At 31.5% G+C, this 20,712-nt stretch overlaps 2 protein-coding genes across 3 annotated transcripts; one reads left to right on the forward strand and one right to left on the reverse strand.

Annotated features, from left to right (window-relative positions):
• Positions 1 to 307: 307 nt before the first annotated feature.
• On the reverse strand, positions 308 to 9,385 carry LOC139520363 (protein TRC8 homolog). Its single transcript, XM_071312944.1, has 2 exons — positions 9,150 to 9,385; positions 308 to 5,606 (listed from the first exon to the last, which is right to left on the reverse strand). Exons 1-2 carry the CDS (start codon positions 9,337 to 9,339, stop codon positions 3,829 to 3,831), a joined length of 1,968 nt encoding a protein of 655 aa, XP_071169045.1. The 5' UTR covers positions 9,340 to 9,385; the 3' UTR covers positions 308 to 3,828.
• A 195-nt stretch (positions 9,386 to 9,580) lies between these two features.
• LOC139520364 (RING finger protein 145-like) lies at positions 9,581 to 17,099 on the forward strand. Of its 2 annotated transcripts, XR_011663868.1 has the most exons (4): positions 9,593 to 9,675; positions 13,088 to 13,261; positions 14,310 to 16,379; positions 16,940 to 17,099. XR_011663868.1 is itself a non-coding variant. In XM_071312945.1 (3 exons), the coding sequence occupies exons 2-3, from the start codon at positions 13,093 to 13,095 to the stop codon at positions 16,094 to 16,096; spliced, it is 1,956 nt and encodes a 651-aa protein (XP_071169046.1). In that variant the 5' UTR covers positions 9,581 to 9,675; positions 13,088 to 13,092; the 3' UTR covers positions 16,097 to 16,823. The 2 variants fall into 2 exon arrangements, 1 of the variants encoding a protein (XP_071169046.1); XM_071312945.1 differs by lacking the exon at positions 16,940 to 17,099 and having other exon boundaries at positions 9,581 to 9,675; positions 14,310 to 16,823.
• Positions 17,100 to 20,712: the final 3,613 nt, after the last annotated feature.

Raw genomic sequence — 20,712 nt, forward strand, 5'->3', positions numbered from 1 at the left:
TTATTTCAAAAATAAAAAATTTACAAAGTACACAAAATTTAATAAAATTGATATCTGTTATATTTCATGAACATGTGCACCATAAATAGCATTTTCAGATAATGTATAGTATCATTATTGTATACACCATAGACATCATATTTAACAAATAATATATTGGAAATATAATTCTGAAAAACAGCTGTAAAAACTAAATAATACTGTTGCAAGAGTAATGTTGACATTTTACTCCAGACTTTCATTTCAACAATAATATTATTTTTTGCAATTTACAATAACTCTGGCATCATTTAATAATATGAATATGTTTTTTCCTATTTTCAAAAACTAAAAGGCAGATATGATGTGCAAATCATATTTGCATGATATACATGATATATATGATGTATGCAAATCATATACAGTTGGTCACCATAAACACATCTCTAGATATCACACAATTACATGTACAATGTAGTTGTGATGCCTGTAAGGCCATTCATATTTTTAGGTACACAATGGAATTGTAAAAACTTTAATCTATAATTTCAATAACGTTTAATTAAAAAAACATGAATACTATGGGACATTTGTAAATTTTCATACTTCCCCAAAAATGGCTTACTACTTTCATGACTTTGAGAGAAAAATCATCAAAATGATGGACAAAAACAATATAATATCACTTACTTTATTTGAGGGTGGCAAAATCAACTTTTGAGAAGGGAGTAGAGGATTAGTGGGGACAAGTTATTTCTCAAGTGGCAAGCAGGTATAATGGCAATAAATTTAGGCAAACATGGCTATTTTATATATAATAAAATTGAAAATGGAAATGAAGAATGTGTCAAAGAGAAAAAAACCGACAAAAGATCAGAAGACAACAAAAGGCCACTATTGGGTCTTCAACACAGCAAGAAAATCCTGCACTGGGAGGTAGGCTTTTTTGTAAGTCTAAAATATTGTCCAACAGTCTTCCTAAATGTTCTGCAGAAAGTGATGCTAAATAAATAGTTCTAATCCTCTGTCTTGTTAATCAGGACCATCATAGATAAAAGCACAAACAGTTTCTAACCAGTTGCTAGACAGAGGTAAACTTGTCTGTATTACAGGCATTAACAAGTAACAGGCTAGTAGTTAACATGAGAAATACCTTCATAAAAAAGAGATTTTAGATTTAATCTAATCAGTACTTTCACAATCGCCATGCTTCATGTTCATAAATGAAAAAGTTGGGGGGAAAATGAAACACCACCCTACAGACTGACCCATAGTGTTTATATAATTGTAATGGGGTATACAACATATTTTTTGTGGACTTACATATTTAAAGGCACATGCATATTTAAATAAAAAGCTTTAGTTCTTGCAAAGTTCTCAGAATCAAAATAATTCCTTTCAATCGCCATTTGTGAGTCATTACTTAACATTTAATCAAATAGTTTAAAACAATGAGATGTGTTCATACATACCTGACAACATTTCAAAATGCCTATGTTTTTTGTGCAAGATAGCTCTCATAGTCCTACAAAACCTTTAAAGGGGCCTTCAAATTTATTTTGATATCATTTATTTGCTTCTTAATACTTTTTATTCCATAATGCCCATGGCAAAATTTATTGTTTTGTTTTAAATTGTGGACAAAGATTCTATTTGGGATGCTCCATGGGGGAAATCTCCCACAAATACTAACAGTTGGCAGGTATATCATTCATACATCAGAGATATTGAACATATATAAATTATGAAGTATAACATCCTTATAAACATATGCATTTTGTTTAAGAAATGAAAAAAGATGACAGGCTATATACAGTTAATATCAAAGAGATAGCAATAAAATCATAAGAAATGCCAAAAAGACATCTAGAGGTCAACATAAAACATTCTTCAATGATAGACAGTTATCAATTGATGTAATTTGAGTCACAGTTATTTCCCTTTGTCACAATGTTAGAAAGTCAATCTTGTTGGTTTTTAGTTGATTAACACAAAATCTAAATATTTGGTAGAAGCAAATCTATAACAGATCCCTAATAGAATGTAGCAATAAATTATACAAGGCTTAAACAAATGTTTTTTTCCAGAAAATTTCTATTTAGCCTAGTAGTCAGTAGAAAAGTTGAATGAGGTTGATTTTGTAAAATAATTTTTGCATGTTGCCCTCAAGCATGGTGACAATAGAAAATAATTCAAGGTCAAATTAAGTCAATGGAAACAAAATTGTAATATGATCTTTGTATCAAGCTCTAAACTGGCCATGGCCAGAGACTAGAAAAGTTGTGGATACATTAAAATAAACTATATAAAGATTTGCCATTATAACAAAAGTCTCTTTAAGAATAAGAAAAATATTAAGATATACACTTTTTGGTTGGAAGAGGCATATAAATGTATAATGGATAATAAAAGCACAAATTTAATTCAAAACTATCAAAGAATGCTTACAGTACCTGAAATCAAACTTCAAGTACATATAACATGCGAAGACAGTAACATTTGACTCTCAAAAGTTGGAGCAAGAAAAATCACCAGCTGCAATATTTTGGAGACTGTTTTTAAAACTTTTATCCAACTTTAGAGCCAGCTATAATTTTGCCATTGGCCAATATATAGCAGCAAAAATTAGCCTCTGTTGCATTCCCACAACCTCTTCTTAGAATACTTTTACAAACTTATTTATGTTTCACACAGTCACTAAAATAAAGCAAAACTTCATTACAAATATATGACTATCATTTTTTTTCTCATTTAGTACAACGAACAGTGGAATACCTTTAAAATTTAGCACAATTTTATATGCAACTTCTTTTAGTATGACAAAAAAAATCAGCAATTATATGTTTAACAAGGTCGTGAAATACAAATGTACTTTGGATGAAAAGATAAAAGATAATAAATATGAATCCTGCAGACATAACATTTCAAATTACTTGAAAAGTACTGTTTGTTTAAAGGTGAATTTATAAAATATATTTAACAAGTATGATCTGCCATGTGATTTCAATCATTTGTACCTGACTTAATTATTGTAATAATTAATTTTTTTTTAATATTTTCAAATTTTCTAATTTTATGACATGCAAAAATTGTTTAGATATAAATATAAGATATTATGTACCTACATGTCCAATTCAGACAAAACCATTAAAATATTTTCACACACTATACAACTGAAAAATTTGCTTAATGACCAAATATGACAAAAAAATAGTGATAATGAATTAATTTACAACAAACAAAATTCAACATATTTCAACAGCATAAGTATAAAAAAAGCCTGTGATAAAAATAAACAATATTATGACATATCATGTTATCATAGAAACATGCCTATATAAATCTCTTACAATCACTAACTTTTGAATCACTGATTTCATTTCTAATTCCTATTAAAGTTTTGAAGAAAAAAAAACAAATGATCTGACGATACTGTGACCATGGTGACTGAAACTTATTACTCTAATTTAAAAAAAGAAAAGCTCAAAACTCATTTTGCTGAATATTCAAGCTTGCATTATTAAAACATTTTGTACAAATCAATGAAAAACATATGCATGTATATGAAAACTGGCATACAAAATGTATGTGCACCATGAAATATGAAACTACAAAATATTCTTGAAGAAAATGAAATAAAATCTGAGTAAATCAACCTAAAACCTGTTTATAAGACAGCTTATTTATAATCTTAATACAAATTGGTTAATAATTCAATACATGAATGTTTTAACTAAACTCAAGCAACACATACATGACATATTTGAAACAATAATCAGCTTTTTCTTTATAGACTGACTGTAAAATTTTATGAAAATGGAATAGTAATATAAATATCATATCAGTCTACTATTCTGCAGCACCATCTCTATCCAGATTCAGAACTTGCTGTTCTTCTAACTCTTGTCTTAAAGGTTCTTGTATTTGTGGATTCAGCACCTGTTGTTCTATGTTTTGTGAAGAATCTGTTTTGGCTAAAGTACTACCTTCAGGCTGATAAATCAGTTTATGGCAGAGTGGACAATTGTCCTGAACATAAAGCCACTTTCTCAGGCAAACATTGTGGAAGTAGTGTTTGCAGTGAGTAATTCTTGCACTTGTTAAACTTTGATAACATATGGCACAAACATCGTCTAATTCTTCCAACTGTTCTTCTGTTGCTTCTGGAAGTGAATTTATTTTATGAACAGCAGTTCTCCTCTTCATGAACACTTTCCAGCCCTCTTTGGCCTGGCACCATATATTAAAGTAAGCATGTATGCACATCATTACAGCTCGAACAATACCACCAGATTCAAAAATAATTATCCAACCTCCATTACAGAATAGAAAAATGCCGAACATAAATTCCATTGTATTTCCAGTTGCTTTGATGTAGTAGACGTAGTCATCCAACTTCTCCCAAAACACATCCATGTATGCGTCTACCATAAATAAGATGTAAGTCAATAAGGAGAAAAACACTTTCATCATAACTTCAATACTAAATGCAGTAACTGCTAGCAGCCAGGTATTAGCAGTGTAATGGCTCCAAAGATATATAAGTAAAACTATTGGAAAAACAATTAAAAAAAGGCACATCGACAGAACCCTGACATGACTGAGAACATTCTGATTCTTGGATGCACTCAAAGACATCAGAACAGGATGAATCATACTGTGAACAAAATGTGCCATTGCTGTAAATAGAAGGCAAGTATTTTTTGCTAATCTAATTAGGCGACTGTCAGGATCAAGTCCTGTTAGACCTGTTTGTAAGGCAAGGATGAAAAACAAAATGGCTGACACAGTCCCCATGCTTCGGTCCTCTTCTGTGTTTGATCCCACACAAAATGCCATAAAGAGACCAATGTAATGAGCAATATATGAGATAATACTTGTTAGGCCTAATAATGATACAAATGTGTCACAGCTATCTGCCAATAACTTCTTTAAAAAGAATTTCCCTAAATTTTCTTGATCCAGTTCATCAAAATCATCCTGAGATATTCTTGAGTACAGGAGGCTTATTTGTACTGTAAGACGCAAAATCCAAAACATACGAAGGACTCTTGGTACTTGAAGACGAATCCATTGTTCTTCTAAAAATGTTTGTATCCCTAAATTATGTATTCTTATTTTAGTAAGGAGAACAATTCTTGTTGTAAATCTACGTAATGTTGACAATGAATCCATAATGTGCTTTACTAAGATTGCCAATGGAACAATCATTGACAGTACTGGTGACCAGAGAAGAACAATAAAATCTTGATAAATAGCTCTCACAATAATTGGAAATATCATTGAGAATGATACAGCTGATTTCAGTAAAGTATTCAGGATGTCACCTTCTATATAGCTTCTTCTTACACTAGTCTGACGGAACTCCCAAGCTGTCAAAAATGCAACAGCTACACAGATTTGAATAATGATATTTTTCATTATACCATTGAAGTCTGACTGTAATATATCATATAAATCTTTATGATATGGCTCATTTTGTTCCACTTCTGCTTTATAAATGGTGACGACAAAGTTTAGATTCCAGTGATACGACACCATCAGAATTACACCCACCAATACATAGTTGTAAAGTTCTATCAAATGATTCCTGGCTGCGACAAACAACATCACTGCTAATACTAAAACTGCAAAGATAAATAAAGAGAGATTTTTAAAACTAAATGCAATAAGACTTTGAAACCTTAAAAAGATGTTTAGTTTACTAAGTTCTGATTTTTTAAATTCTACACTCAGTATATACACAGTAAGTATATTCAATAATAAAAATACATGTATGTGATCAAATGTACCAATATTCTAAGTTTATTCTACAATATACTGTGTGAGGATACAACAGTATTTATGGTAGATGTTTGTTTTATACAATCCAATCTGTGTTGTTTTATAAGTGCCTTAAAATTTCATATTTATACATAATATATAAATTCTTGCAAACATTTTGAATCATATTCAATTACATGCATCTACAAATGTATGCTATCAGTATGCAATCAACTAAACATGCCTCCAAAAAAAAAGCCCGCCATTCTAAATTTTACTCATTCAATCAAATTCATTTATTCTTAACATCAGAAGTAAATTAAATGAAACAATGATGTACATGCAATTTTTTCCAATGTAATTTAAATTTTTTAAACAAAAGTGCATGACTGTATTGTCTGCTGACCTTTTCTAGTTATCATGATTGATATACGGTACACATCTATAATACTAAAATAACCAGGTCCAATTTGTTAGCTGTCATGGGGTAAAAACGACAAATCAAAGAATTCAACTTTATATATAGCTAATATAGGACAATGGTGTAGATTAAAAATTACACCACTCCAGACCCTTTTGTTTTCCACATAATTAATATTGCTAATAATTAACAAGTTCCGAGTCGAATTCGATACCGATACGAATAGTATATTCACCTGTTACCTATTACCTTATCTTATCTGTACGTTCCGCATCTGAAAGGCGCACCACCAAACGATGTATTTAGGATTTGCTTTATACACGGGTCATAATCACAGGGTTGACCCTTCTAAATTCAATCATTGTCAAATTGTTCCCTATTGTAGTATTTTAATCAGTAAGACTTTCTTACATAACAATATGAATACTAAAAATCTGGACTTTTATGATAATGCGTATATATAGGTACAGTTTTCAATTTTTGAACGGGCATGATGTAAAACAGCGAATAAAAGAACTCAACCTTATTTATAACTAATATAGGACAATACTGTTGATTAAAAAATACTCCATTCCAGGACCTTTTGTTTTCCAAATAATTAATATTACCAATAATTGATAAGTTCCAGGTTGACGGGTTCAAACAAAGATTTTGAAAGCAGAGAAAACTGTGTATCTTATAATTGACATGACTTTATCAGATGACAATACCAATACTAAAATAAGGCTTACGCATAGATATATACTTTAATTCATCCACGGACCCGCGATATCACAGGTGTGTTCTAGTATATATATACTAAATACATTATCATTAATGTTTGTAAATAAGGTCACGATCAGATGAACCCTATCAGGTACATGCACGCAAGCACAAATGTGGCTGTTCAAAAACTAAATTAGTCCTATTATTGTAGTACTCCTTTATATCTTTTTCAAAATTAGTTGTCAAAGACAGAGTTGATGGTGTTTTTAGTAAATCTGAATAAAAGAAGACATGGCCTATACATTAATGAGACAGGAACCGTACACACCTTATTGCTTATAATCAATTCAGAATAACAGTTACTTAGACAGCTTTCTGTGTGTTGCAAGTGTGACAAAAATAGAGGTCACCATTAACATGATTAAGCAGCTGAGGGAGAAAAAATTAAGAAAGAGAACATTTTAATATTTTGATTAAAGAAAAACAAGTAATTTATAATTATTGCATTACAATGTATATAGATTGATCTAATCAAATACCAAATGTTTGTGTTTGTTCTATACAAATTGTCAACTTAGCCTTTTATGGGGAGATAACTCAAATGTTGAATATTTTTTTAATCAAGGAATGACAGTGAATGTTGGAGAAATTTTCATTTTTTTCTTTTAGCAAGAAAAAAAGGTGACACTATTTTTTCTTTTTATTTTCTTAAAGCATATATTTTAAAACCTATCAAGTTATAAGTTATTTCCAAAATTTTATCTCACAACTTTCTTTCAATTAACAAAACAAGTGTTTTGTCACAAACAATCTTTGCAAATTTGGGCAACTTTAAAAGATTTGTAGCTTGAAAAACAGGACATGACCCATTCTTTTAATAACATTTTTGAAAAAATCATGGAAATGCGAAAAATATACAATCTGGTGAAGAAGAAGAACTATTATCGAGGAAATCTATATATATACATGTAATATAACCATGCAATGAACCACCTTAAATAAACACCATTCCTGATTGGATTAAAAGGCAAGAAGATGTTCAACATAAATAACTGAAATATATACATTTTGTATACAACCTATGATTGCTTACTTTTCTAATCTAATATTTGAGCATAGAAATACAAAGTGAACTTTATAATGTCATTTATATTGTATTTACTTTCATGAATGCTTATATTTAATCATGTTATGTAACGACTTGCTTTTATTATGTATTTCTTTGTTTTAAATAAAATTGAGAATAGAAAATCAAATGGGGAATATGTCAAAGAGACAACAACTCAACCAAAGAGCAGAAAGCAACCAAGGCCACCAATGGGTCTTCAACACAGCAAGAAAATCCTACACACAGAGGCAGGATTCGCCTGGCCCATGACAAAATGTGTACTAGTTGAGTAGTTCAAAGAAAATGGAAAATCACACTAAACTACAAAACATATAAATGATAAATGTTTTTAATAAGATGAGATAACTGCTCAATATATAAATAGATATCAAACTACAAACATTGAAATTAGGCACGGACTACTTTAGACTTGGCGTGACTAATTTAAAGATGGACAAAATTGGTTTAATTTGACATTATTAAATATTATTGCTTGCTTCTTTAATTTTTATATAGACATCCAAGCTTTAATTTAAGTAGTTTTTAAATTTCCATTTTTGTTTTACATTTTTACTTAAAGATTATTTTAAAATCTCATATGGATATTTTCTAAATCCAGTAAAATTTAATTCTTTAAATTTGCAATTACATTTTACATGTTTTATACTAGTATTACATGTACATGTATTAATTTTTATCATGTTTTTCTTTTACAGGGACTGTATAGTTTCATTTTTCTTCAGTGTACATTTAATTTGCAATGTTTATTGTGTATTATTATCTAATAAATACAATTTGAAAATATTATTTTTCATTCACTTCACTCGTTGTACATGAAATCCCCATATTATTGAAAATTATTGTGCACATTTCATTTCCGATCCGATGGTATTTTATTATAACACCGGATGTGGGTATGCATAGACTACGAATGGCAATTTGACTATTCTTACCCACAGACACTGCCTTGAAAGAAAGCTTTTAAACTTGAACATATTTTTAAAAGATGTTTACTTATCTCCAAAGTGATTTTTTCCTTGAAGTATTTTCAAAAGAAACAAGGGATGTATGAAAATATCTTTAAAAAAAAAAAAAAAAACAAACAATAGATAACTAGTTGACATTGTATTGCAACTGTATAAACATTGTATAACAGTATCAAGTTGTACGCACTGGTGAAAGACGTAGCTAGCCATTGAAACAACTGTGTCCATGTGGTTATTGGATACAAACTATACTCTGGATGAACACTCTGGTATACAACTTTCAACAATGAACCATTCAACAAACTATCAATAATAAATAGAGGTGGTATTCGTATCAAAACATTGGAAAAATGTTTAAATTTTCCGAAATACGACATGATCGATCTGTCAAATATTAACTTCCGGTGTTTTCTTGCTCGTTGTAGTGATGATTTGCAGCACTTAGAAGACAACACTATTTATTAATCCAGGCTGCTTGTAATCAAATCAGATCACTCACTATGTTCTTAAGATGAAACAGTTGTTTATCAATGTTAATTTTTAAAAGAAGATTAGTTTGTTTTACAAAATTGAGGTTAGAATAAAAAATGAATACAAAAGATAAACAGGTCCTCATCCGTCATTTGTTTTGTATATTAATGTAAATTATAGATCAAAGCAGACAGCAGAATTTCAACCACCTGAAAGTATCCTTAGGCCATAATATAACAACAGTAAATAGTTTAAAATTCCTACATTATATCATATGATTTTGTTTCATATCAAATACCAAAATGACAGTGCTTGTAAAATGTTGAAACTAGCTGACAGCTGGCATTGTCCCCATGGATTTAGTCCTATATTCCTGGAAGACCCAATAACTTCTCTTTTATAATCAATGTTGAATTTATTCTTAACTTTTCTAAGCCCAAATAATTTTGAAAGGCTATTTTATTTTTTGTCTGTGACACCTTCATAACTATTGTGACTAAACAATTTTATGCTGGGGTAGCTGTGATCCTGATAGCTCCTTATAGGTCGTTATGATATTTTTATGCCCCACCTACGATAGTAGAGGGGCATTATGTTTTCTGGTCTGTGCGTCTGTTCGTCTGTCCGTTCGTCCGTCCGTTCGTCCGTCTGTCCCGCTTCAGGTTAAAGTTTTTGGTCAAGGTAGTTTTTGATGAAGTTGAAGTCCAATTGACTTCAAACTTGGCACACATGTTCCCTATGATATGATCTTTCTAATTTTAATGCCAAATTAGAGATTTTACCCGAATTTCACGGTCCACTGAACTCATATGACCTAGCTTCCACTTTTGAAAACTGCATTTAAGTGCATTACCATATAGAGTTCAAATTTCCCATCCTTCATACCTATCAACATACATTGCAGAAACTACCCATTCTATTTTTGCAACTGTTATTATTTAAATTTTTCCTGGTAGCAGGTGGGGTCTTAGTTTTGTCAAATTATTTTGATTGATATTTCTGTTATCTTTTTTGAGCAAGTTAACCTGTTGCCATTACTTTGCATCCTTTTGTCATACATAAACTTTTCTTTAATAGTCTTCTCTGAAACTTCAATGGATTTAAACCAGAGTTTTTCTGCTTCTTCTTAGTTTGTGATTTTTGATGAACCAACATGAACATCATCAGATGACTGTCATAGGGCCAAAGAATAGTCTAGGCTAATATTTACGAATTAAAACAATTCGAGAAATAGTACTGTTAAGCACATTACCACAAGTTCTAATATTATAATCTACCATGAATAATTTTGAAATATTAACACCTATTTTGGAGTTATTGCCCCTGAATTTTTAAAGTTTTTAAAGTTTTTACATTTACTTTTGTTTCAAAAACTATAGGATCTAGCTTAAAAGAGTAAATTGAAAATATTGTAAGCATGACAACATGTATCCTCCCTGTTGATTAAAAAAAAAGATGTGGTCCTTAATCAGTATTGACACAAAAAAACAACAAATCAAAATGAAACACTCCAATTAATAATATTGAAAATTATTAAGGACTGCAGTGTTGACTTTTATTTTTAGCTCACCTGGCCCGAAGGGCCAAGTGAGCTTTTCCCATCACTTTGCGTCCGGCGTCCGTCGTCGTCGTCTGTCGTCCGTCGTCCGTCGTCCGTCGTCGTCGTCCGTCGTCGTTAACTTTTACAAAAATCTTCTCCTCTGAAACTACTGGGCCAAATTAAACCAAACTTGGCCACAATCATCATTGGGGTATCTAGTTTAAAAAATGTGTGGCGTGACCCGGCCAACCAACCAAGATGGCCGCCATGGCTAAAAATAGAACATAGGGGTAAAATGCAGTTTTTGGCTTATAACTCAAAAACCAAAGCATTTAGAGCAAATCTGACATGGGGTAAAATTGTTTATCAGGTCAAGATCTATCTGCCCTGAAATTTTCAGATGAATCGGACGACCTGTTGTTGGGTTGCTGCCCCTGAATTGGTAATTTTAAGGAAATTTTGCAGTTTTTGGTTATTATCTTGAATATTATTATAGATAGAGATAAACTGTAAACAGCAATAATGTTCAGCAAAGTAAGATTTACAAATAAGTCAACATGACCGAAAAGGTCAGTTGACCCCTTTAGGAGTTATTGCCCTTTATAGTCAATTTTTAACCATTTTTCGTAAATCTTAGTAATCTTTTACAAAAATCTTCTTCTCTGAAACTACTGGGCCAAATTAAACCATACTTGGCCACAATCACAATTGGGGTATCTAGTTTAAAAAATGTGTGGCGTGACCCGGCCAACCAACCAAGATGGCCGCCACAGCTAAAAATAGAACATAGGGGTAAAATTCAGTTTTTGGCTTATAACTCAAAAACCAAAGCATTTAGAGCAAATCTGACGGGGTAAAAATGATTATCAGGTCAAGATCTATCTGCCCTGAAATTTACAGATGAATCGGACAACCTGTTGTTGGGTTGCTGCCCCTGAATTGGTAATTTTAAGGAAATTTTGCTGTTTTTGGTTATTTATCTTGAATATTATTATAGATAGAGATAAACTGTAAACAGCAATAATGTTCAGCAAAGTAAGATTTACAAATAAGTCAACATGACTGAAATGGTCAGTTGACCCCTTTAGGAGTTATTGCCCTTTATAGTCAATTTTTAACCATTTTTTGTAAATCTTAGTAATCTATTACAAAAATCTTCTCCTCTGAAACCACTGTGCCAAATTAAACCAAACTTGGCCACAATCATCATTGGGGTATCTAGTTTAAAAAATGTGTGGCGTGACCCGGTCAACCAACCAAGATGGCCGCCACGGCTAAAAATAGAACATAGGGGTAAAATTCAGTTTTTGGCTTATAACTCAAAAATCAAAGCATTTAGAGCAAATCTGACATGGGGTAAAATTGTTTATCAGGTCAAGATCTATCTGCCCTGAAATTTTCAGATGAATCGGACGACCTGTTATTGGGTTGCTGCCCCTGAATTGGTAATTTTAAGGAAATTTTGCTGTTTTTGGTTATTATCTTGAATATTATTATAGATAGAGATAAACTGTAAACAGCAATAATGTTCAGCAAAGTAAGATTTACAAATAAGTCAACATGACTGAAATGGTCAGTTGACCCCTTTAGGAGTTATTGCCCTTTATAGTCAATTTTGAACCATTTTTCGTAAATCTTAGTTATCTTTTACAAAAATCTTCTCCTCTGAAACTACTGGGCCAAGTTCATTATAGATAGAGATAATTGTAAGCAGCAAGAATGTTCAGTAAAGTAAGATTTACAAACACATCACCATCACCAAAACACAATTTTGTCATGAATCCATCTGCGTCCTTTGTTTAATATTCACATAGACCAAGGTGAGCGACACAGGCTCTTTGGAGCCTCTAGTTGTATCCGTATTACCCATAATAAAAAAATGAATATTTTGCTACATACTTGTTAAAACTTGATACAGTCCCTCTTATTCTCTACTTGAATAAGTGACATTTGTAATTAATAATTTATTGTCCTTATTCAAATTTTATCACACGATAAGCCTGTTTAACAAAAAAAACAACTGAAATAATTTTGTAAATACAAGACCTTATCATGCTTATAAGTAAGATATAAGGTAACAAATGTAACTATTTAACTTAGTTATTTTATTCTAGATTTGATGATGTGGCAGGTGAAGGTTCAGAGAGAACAAGTTGAGGCTGTAGTTGGAGTTATTCTGAGGATTCCATCGTTGGTTTTGGCAGAGTTATGGTTCAGAAATAGTCCAGAAAATTTGACAAATCAACCTGATGATGTTACTTTTATCATCACAGTTATTTATTATCTAAGTAAGTATTTAAAATACCAGCTTGATGCAACCCTTAAGCTAGAAAGCATATCATTTATTTTACTTTCATATGATATTGTTCTTCCCCAGTTGTTTTATTGGTTGGTATTTTTTTAAGTTGTTAATTGGTAAATTAGTTGGCAACATAGTCCTTGTTTATCATTAGTCATGACATGACAATATTTTTGCTAATGAAGTTCATTTTTTCATTACTCTCAATAGTTAGATTTAAGATTTTAAATTCTAAAATTGAATCATCTTCAGTGGAGAAACTACAAAATGTAACTGTCAACAGCAGAAACTAAAAAAAATACTTCCACATTAACACTGTGTACTGTTGAAAAATCACACTTAACTTTGAAGGCCATATGGGGAGTTTCAATTGTTTGTTTTTTATTATAGATATTATTTTAATGTCATTTTAAATAGAGGGGCGAAAGATAGCAGTGGGACATTCAACCTCATAGATCAAACATAAACTGACAACGCATGGCTAAAAATACAAAAGACGAACAGCCACAAAATAGTACACAAGACACATCATAGAAAACTAAAGACTTAACTCCACAAACCCCACTAAAAACTGGGGGTGATATCAGGTGCTCCAGAAGGATAAGCCAATCCTGCTCCACATGTTGCACCTGTCGTGTTGCTCACATTATTTCAAATCGGGTAAATAGATTTATTCAGTAGGTCACATTTGTGAAAAGGGAATTGGATTGTAGTTACTACATAAGGAACATATCAGATATCATCTGTGAAAGGTATATTCCATAACGGTCAACCAACTTGTGATGGCGTCCGTAAAATTAACATATATATAATATAGAGATGTTTTCAACTTCACCATTTGGAAATGATTATTTAAGAATCATCCTCATATCTGCAAATTAACAAATAGTTTGCCGCTTGACATCAAGCAACACATATGTATAACTAATTATACTCCATTAATTTCATTGTTACATTTAGTATAGAATTTTTGGAAATTGAATTTTTAAAGCATTTTATATAATATTTATGGAACATAGTTTACCTATTTTTTACAGGTTTATTTTTTGCACTAGCACTAGCTGCACTACCATTGAAAAATCTGGTTTACCTGTACATCTATACTTTGAGTGCAGGGTTAGTTTGTTTTAATTGGTACATGTCTCATCTGTTCGTGAATACAGAGTTATCTCAAGAAAGTGAAAGTTCAATATTCTTGACAGATTCATCAGAAACTCAGAGAGTACTTCTCCACCTATTAACACAGTGTATAACAGCAGCTTTTATTTGTTACCTACTTGAAATTACCAATTGGACAAGGTTTGTTTTTCTTGCTTTTGTACTGCCAGTATTAGCCAAAATCATGGGAATGCCTTCTGATGTTATCTCAGGGGTTCATAACTTTTCAACAATTTTCACAATTTTACTCGTAGCATTTACAGTGTTTAATAACCTGAGTTATACATTTGAGACAGTAAGAGTACTGTTACGGAAGTTGTCCGAAGCAGTGACAGAGTTTGGATGGATTCCAGTGATCTTAGCTTCATGGAACACGCTTCATGTTGGAATACAACTTTTGATATTTTGGCTTTACATGTTCATTTCACATATTTACGTCTTCATTAAACTTGGAAACAGTGTGATTATACAAGAAGGATTTAGTATGATAATTCTGGCAGTGGTTGGCGAATGTTGTGCCACACCCATCAGCCTCCTGGCTTTGAGTGTTACTGTGTCCTACTTTTCATACTTCATATTAACTTTCACCAAAATATTTCTCCAAGGATGGAGAGGATACATGAATGATAACGATACCTTTCGTGGGTGGACAGAGGGCGGTACAATGTTACTGATTGCATTTCAGACTGGTTTGACCGACTTGAAGCCAATACAGAGAACATTCTTAATGAGTATACTACTGTTCATTGTGGTTTCTTCATTGATTGAGTCAATGTATGAAGTTGCTGATCCAATATTGTTGTCACTTAGTGCAGCACATAACAGAAATATTTTCAAGCATTTCAGAGCTGTGTTACTGTTCACTTTCCTATGGATGTTTCCGTTATACATGACGTACAGTATCTGTCAGTATTTCACGTTAGATTTTTGGCTGTTAGTTATCATATCGAGTGGAATCCTTACAACTTTCCAAGCCTTAGGTTCCTTGACTGTGTATGGTTTATTTATATATGATTCTCTGAGAGAGAACTCTTGGGAAAAACTGGATGATGTGATATACTACACTCGCGCAACTGTCCGTGTCTTTGAATTTCTCGTTGCGCTTTTTGTTGTATGTTTTGGACTGAAGGAAACCTTAGTTGGACATTGGAGCTTGATTAATTCTGCAATTTTAATAGTTCATTGTTATTTCAATGTTTATAAAAGATTAGAGACTGGATGGAAGACATTTTTGTTAAGGAGAGAAGCAGTATCTAGAGTAGAATCATTACCTCAGGCAACGGAAGAACAATTGAATTCATTAAGTGATGTATGCCCTATTTGTTTTTCTACCATGACGCAAGCCAAAGTAACTTCTTGTAATCATTTCTTTCATGCGACATGTCTTCGTAAGTGGTTATATGTTAAAGACACCTGTCCAATGTGCCACAAGAAAATAGAAGTGAAGAAAAATGAAGATAATCAGACTGGCATTGTTGTAGAGAACAATTACGTTCATAATTTAATGGAAAGAGACGATGAATTATCGGAAGAAAGTGATATGAGTGAGTCTGAGACTGAATCTGATGCTAGTACCGAGATCCTTGAGGAGGACAATGATCAGATTATTGACAATGTAGAGGCAGAAAGAGCTGCATTGCAAACAATTGAAAATAATGCAGCATAAGACATGTATCATGTCTTGGGGATTCAAAAGGTGAAGGTTTAAAAATCAAAATATCAATGTTTTTCAGGGTTATCTGGAGTTATTACTTTTGTTTTATTACATGTTTAATACAGATGTTATAATATGATACATTGTACATCCCCATATGCATTTATCTGGAATATAGACAAAATGAATGACACATATATGCCTTTTTAAAAATCCAGATGCTGACATAACACTTATTTGATAAAAAAACAGATGTTAGTGCCACATCTTTCATTCTATGTTTTATATATTACATGTACAATGTACATGACCTATGTTCTGAAAATTTCTATATTATTGATGCAACATTTGAAATAAGTCATTGAATTATAATTTTTTTTAGTATAATAGTTGAATCTTCTGAAAAATGTCAAAATACAATAAAAAATTCACATATGTTGTGACTGAATTATGCTCAGAAATAAGATTTTTTAATTGGTTTTAGGTATATATGCATACTTGAATGATTTATACAACAAAAAACAAACTTGATGATCCTATATGAAATTATATAAAAAAATATTTATGGCAATAATATACAAAAATGTACCATTTAGAAATAAAAAATTATAGGGCAGATTAATACAAAGTCAAGTTATTCAATGTTTTTGAGACATTTACATTCATACTATACATTTGTACTTCTATCTGTAGGATATTTCATTTGATTTTTCTCATATTGCATAAAAGTTAAATCTTAGAATTGTTGGATAATTGATTTGCAGTTCTGTATGCTTAAAAATTAAGTGGATTGCAATCTTTCACAGAATTCAGTGAGATTGACCATTTATATACCTGTTACTTGCAGATAACTAGCTCATGCAAGTAGACTGCAATATGTTTTTTTTTTATCTATATGTACATTTACGTTATGTGTATGTAATACAAAAAAATTATTATATGTATAATATGACACTTTTAAACACCAAAAAGAAAAAAAAGATATTACTATAAAACTCATTTTTTTTAGCACAAACATCTACTGGTTTTTGAAAAATTTTCCAAGCTGCAGATTGATAATCTTACAGATATGAATTCTAAATCACCTACCTTATCTTCACCATGTCTTCACAGTGTATAACAATATGTCTCATGTGCAAATTGCCATCATCATATAAAAGATAAAAAAACAATTGCAACAATTTGAACTCTATTTTACCTCGATCAGACACACAATTGGTATTTTTATATGTCTCTGTTAGAATGAACAATAAAGTGTAGCTGTGAATAACTATGTTTTGATTGGTTATTTGAATAATTCCTTTTTCTATATGTAAAAAGGGTTTTGAAAAACCATTTCAAGAAATGTATTTAGCAAAACAAGAAATGTAACATTTTCTTAAATAGTTTTCAAGAGAAAAAAAACCAACAAATAAAGACTTGTGCATTTAATCAAATTTCAATGTTCAATTTGCCATAAGAACTGTAACATTTTAGATTTATCATTATCTCTATAACATACTTGTATATCAACAGTTGTAAAAATGAACTATAAGAATAAGATCACAGTTGTCACATAAAGTAATTAAAATGCCTAAAAGTCGTCATTGTATTTTGATTAGAATTTCTACTCTGGATAAATAATATGGTTGTTATTGTAGTTTTTTGTTACACAATTTTGAGTATGAAAATGCTAGGAATGTTTGAAGAAAAACTTGAGATGAAAATAAAAATTGATTTAACAAACATCATTCTTTTATTATGCAATATTCCTAAAACTTAGATTGTAAGAGAGGGCCGAAAGATATCTAAAGGACATTCAAACTCACAACACCATGGCAAAAAAAGAAAAAGCCACAAAACACACAGACAATCAGTACACAAAACACAACATAGAAAATTAAAGCTGAGCAACACAAACTCCACAAAAAAAACCCAAGGGTAAACTCAGGTGTTCTAAAAGGACAAGCAAATCCTGCTCCAAATATGGCACCTTTCGTGTTGTGAGTACAAACCAAGTGATAATTCTAATTTGGTAGGTCAAATTAAGGGTACATAGAATTGGATTGTAGTTTCGACAATTTGAACATTTCTGCTGTCATATGTAAAACAGATAATCCATAATGGTCAACCATCTCATGATGGTGTCTGGAAAATGTATGAAGGATATTTTCAAAATCAACACTTGGAATTCTTAGTGTAATAGTTTATCTTAAGCTTGTGAGCAGCAACCATGTATTAAAAACAATCATAATAAAATATTGGCCATGGAATATGGTATCAACTGATAGAAATATACTCCATATGCTGGTGGTGCCGGAATGTTGCTACATTGAAAAAGATTTTTCACATTTGGGAAGCTAAAATAATCTCTTTTGTCGTAAGGTTTTGTTTAAAACCTACTCTCATTGTCAATTTCTAGTACGATTTATCCCAGTCTACGTCGTTCATTCATTTTTGTGAAACAGTGCAGAACCAACTCTTAATTTTTCTTTTAGTTTGGAATGGGGAATACTTGTTTAAAGTGTAGAAAAGTCAAATGTTTTAACTTTAATGCAAGATGAAAGAGTCTTAAGAGTGTATGTACTCTAAAAGTACTTTAGAATTATTTAGTATTCACATCTGATTGATCATTCACGCCACCTCTAGAATAGGAAGATATAAAGTTGTGGTTCTAAGATGTTATTAAGAATTTTAAAAAAATGTTTATCTACCTGATTATTTTTAAATTCAAAACCATCCACATTATTGAATTTTTTATGCAACTGTCATATAATTGAGAGGTTTATCTAGCTATAAAACCAGGTTTAATGACTGAAAACCAGGTTTAATGATTGTAATCTACCACTTGCTGCATAAATAAAGGCAAAGGTAGTATACCGGTGTTCAAAAGTCATAAATCGATTGACAGAAAACAAATCCAGATTACAAACTTAAACCGAAGGAAACATATCAACTACAAGAGGTTTAATGACTGTAATCTACCACTTGCTGCATAAATAAAGGCAACAGTAGTATACCGGTTGAAATGATCTGTAAGGCGATGGCGTATTGTTACAAGGGTATTTTATGTATTGTATTGTAGATGTCTTTGTTTATAAAGACGCAAACCATGCTGGATTTCTGATACTTTAATCAAGGTAGATAACTGTGTTAAACATTGTACATAGTAACATACGGAATGAAATGACGGACATATATTCCGGATCAATATTAAAGTTAGGATATTACATCCCTCCTCAACTTAGATAAAGAAATAATTTTCATTTAAAGTAATTGAAATATTAAACATTAAACATTTTCGTTGTCGTTGAAATTATCTATCAAAAGAATGAAATGAAGTCTATGATTGTCATAAAAATGGATTTCAAATTTTCTATCGTATAAAGTTCAAATGTTCTGACTAGAGTTTCTTGACTAGAATCCACAGATTGATTGCTAACAAACTAATGTCTAGTTCACTACTATACTATTCTAAATGATACTAAATATAATCAACAAAACATATTTTATGAAACTTTGAGCCTTTTTTTACTCTTTCACTAATCTAGGGGATTATTATGCCCCATTCACTGACTTCACTGATATAATTATAGGGGATTATTATGCCCCATGCACACGCAATAAATTTCAATGGTTTGATTAGAATTAACGCACATAGTCTTCCAAATATTTAGGAACATGTTTTTGTCGCACTGGTCTTTCACTTTGTTGCGGAATAGTTGACTGTTGTTCCGTTCCTGAGGAAGGTGGTTGATCTTGAATATTTGACGGTATTATATTTTCAAATTGTTCTTCAGTTTCATCATCATTGTGGATCGGTGGACGGTTCACTTTCTTGAATTTTGATGAGTTTCGAGTAACTACTTTCTCGCCATTTGTAGCGGTGATCATACTTCCTTTCTTGTTCATAACATTATACGGATTCGGTTCGTAAGCTGGTGTAAGTTTGTTTTCTTTACGATCGGTCTTCCTCAACACGTAATTTCCTATTTCAATATTACTTGGCTTTGCATGATTTCTCTCATCAAATTGTTTTTTCATTTTGCATTTTTCACTTTCATCATTCTGTCTTGCATTTTCATCCATTTGTTTGTTGGTACTGTTTGGTTTGTTCACTTGTGGAAGTTTAGTAACTGGTTCCCGGTTGAATAATAACTGAAACGGCGGGTAACCTGTGCTTGTGTGTGGCGTTGCTCTAAATTGTCGGAGAAATTTAAATAGTTCTTGTTTCCAGCTTTTTCTCTCTACATGAGCTGCTTTAATTGTCTTCATCATAGGTTTGTTGAATGCTTCGGCCTGAGCATTGGCACGCGGCCATAATGGTGTTACACGACGGTGTTCAAATCCAGTATTCTCAGCATATTGTCTGAATGCATGAGAGTTAAACGGAGGACCATTATCTGTTTTGATTACTTTAGGAATTCCAAAAGTAGATATAACTTTGTCCAAAACAGGAATAACAGTTGAAGCAGAGTCTGATTTTATTACTTCAACTACTGGATAACGTGAATATTCATCTGTAATAACGAATAAGAGGTCTCCGCTAGGTAATGGACCACAAAAATCAGCACTCAAATTTGCCCATGGCTTTTCTGGCAATTCAGACATTCTTAACGGTTCAATTCTTTTGGTGTGTGTAACAGATT

Source organism: Mytilus edulis, chromosome 4, assembly GCF_963676685.1.
Source record: "Mytilus edulis chromosome 4, xbMytEdul2.2, whole genome shotgun sequence".
NCBI classification, from domain to species: domain Eukaryota; kingdom Metazoa; phylum Mollusca; class Bivalvia; order Mytilida; family Mytilidae; genus Mytilus; species Mytilus edulis.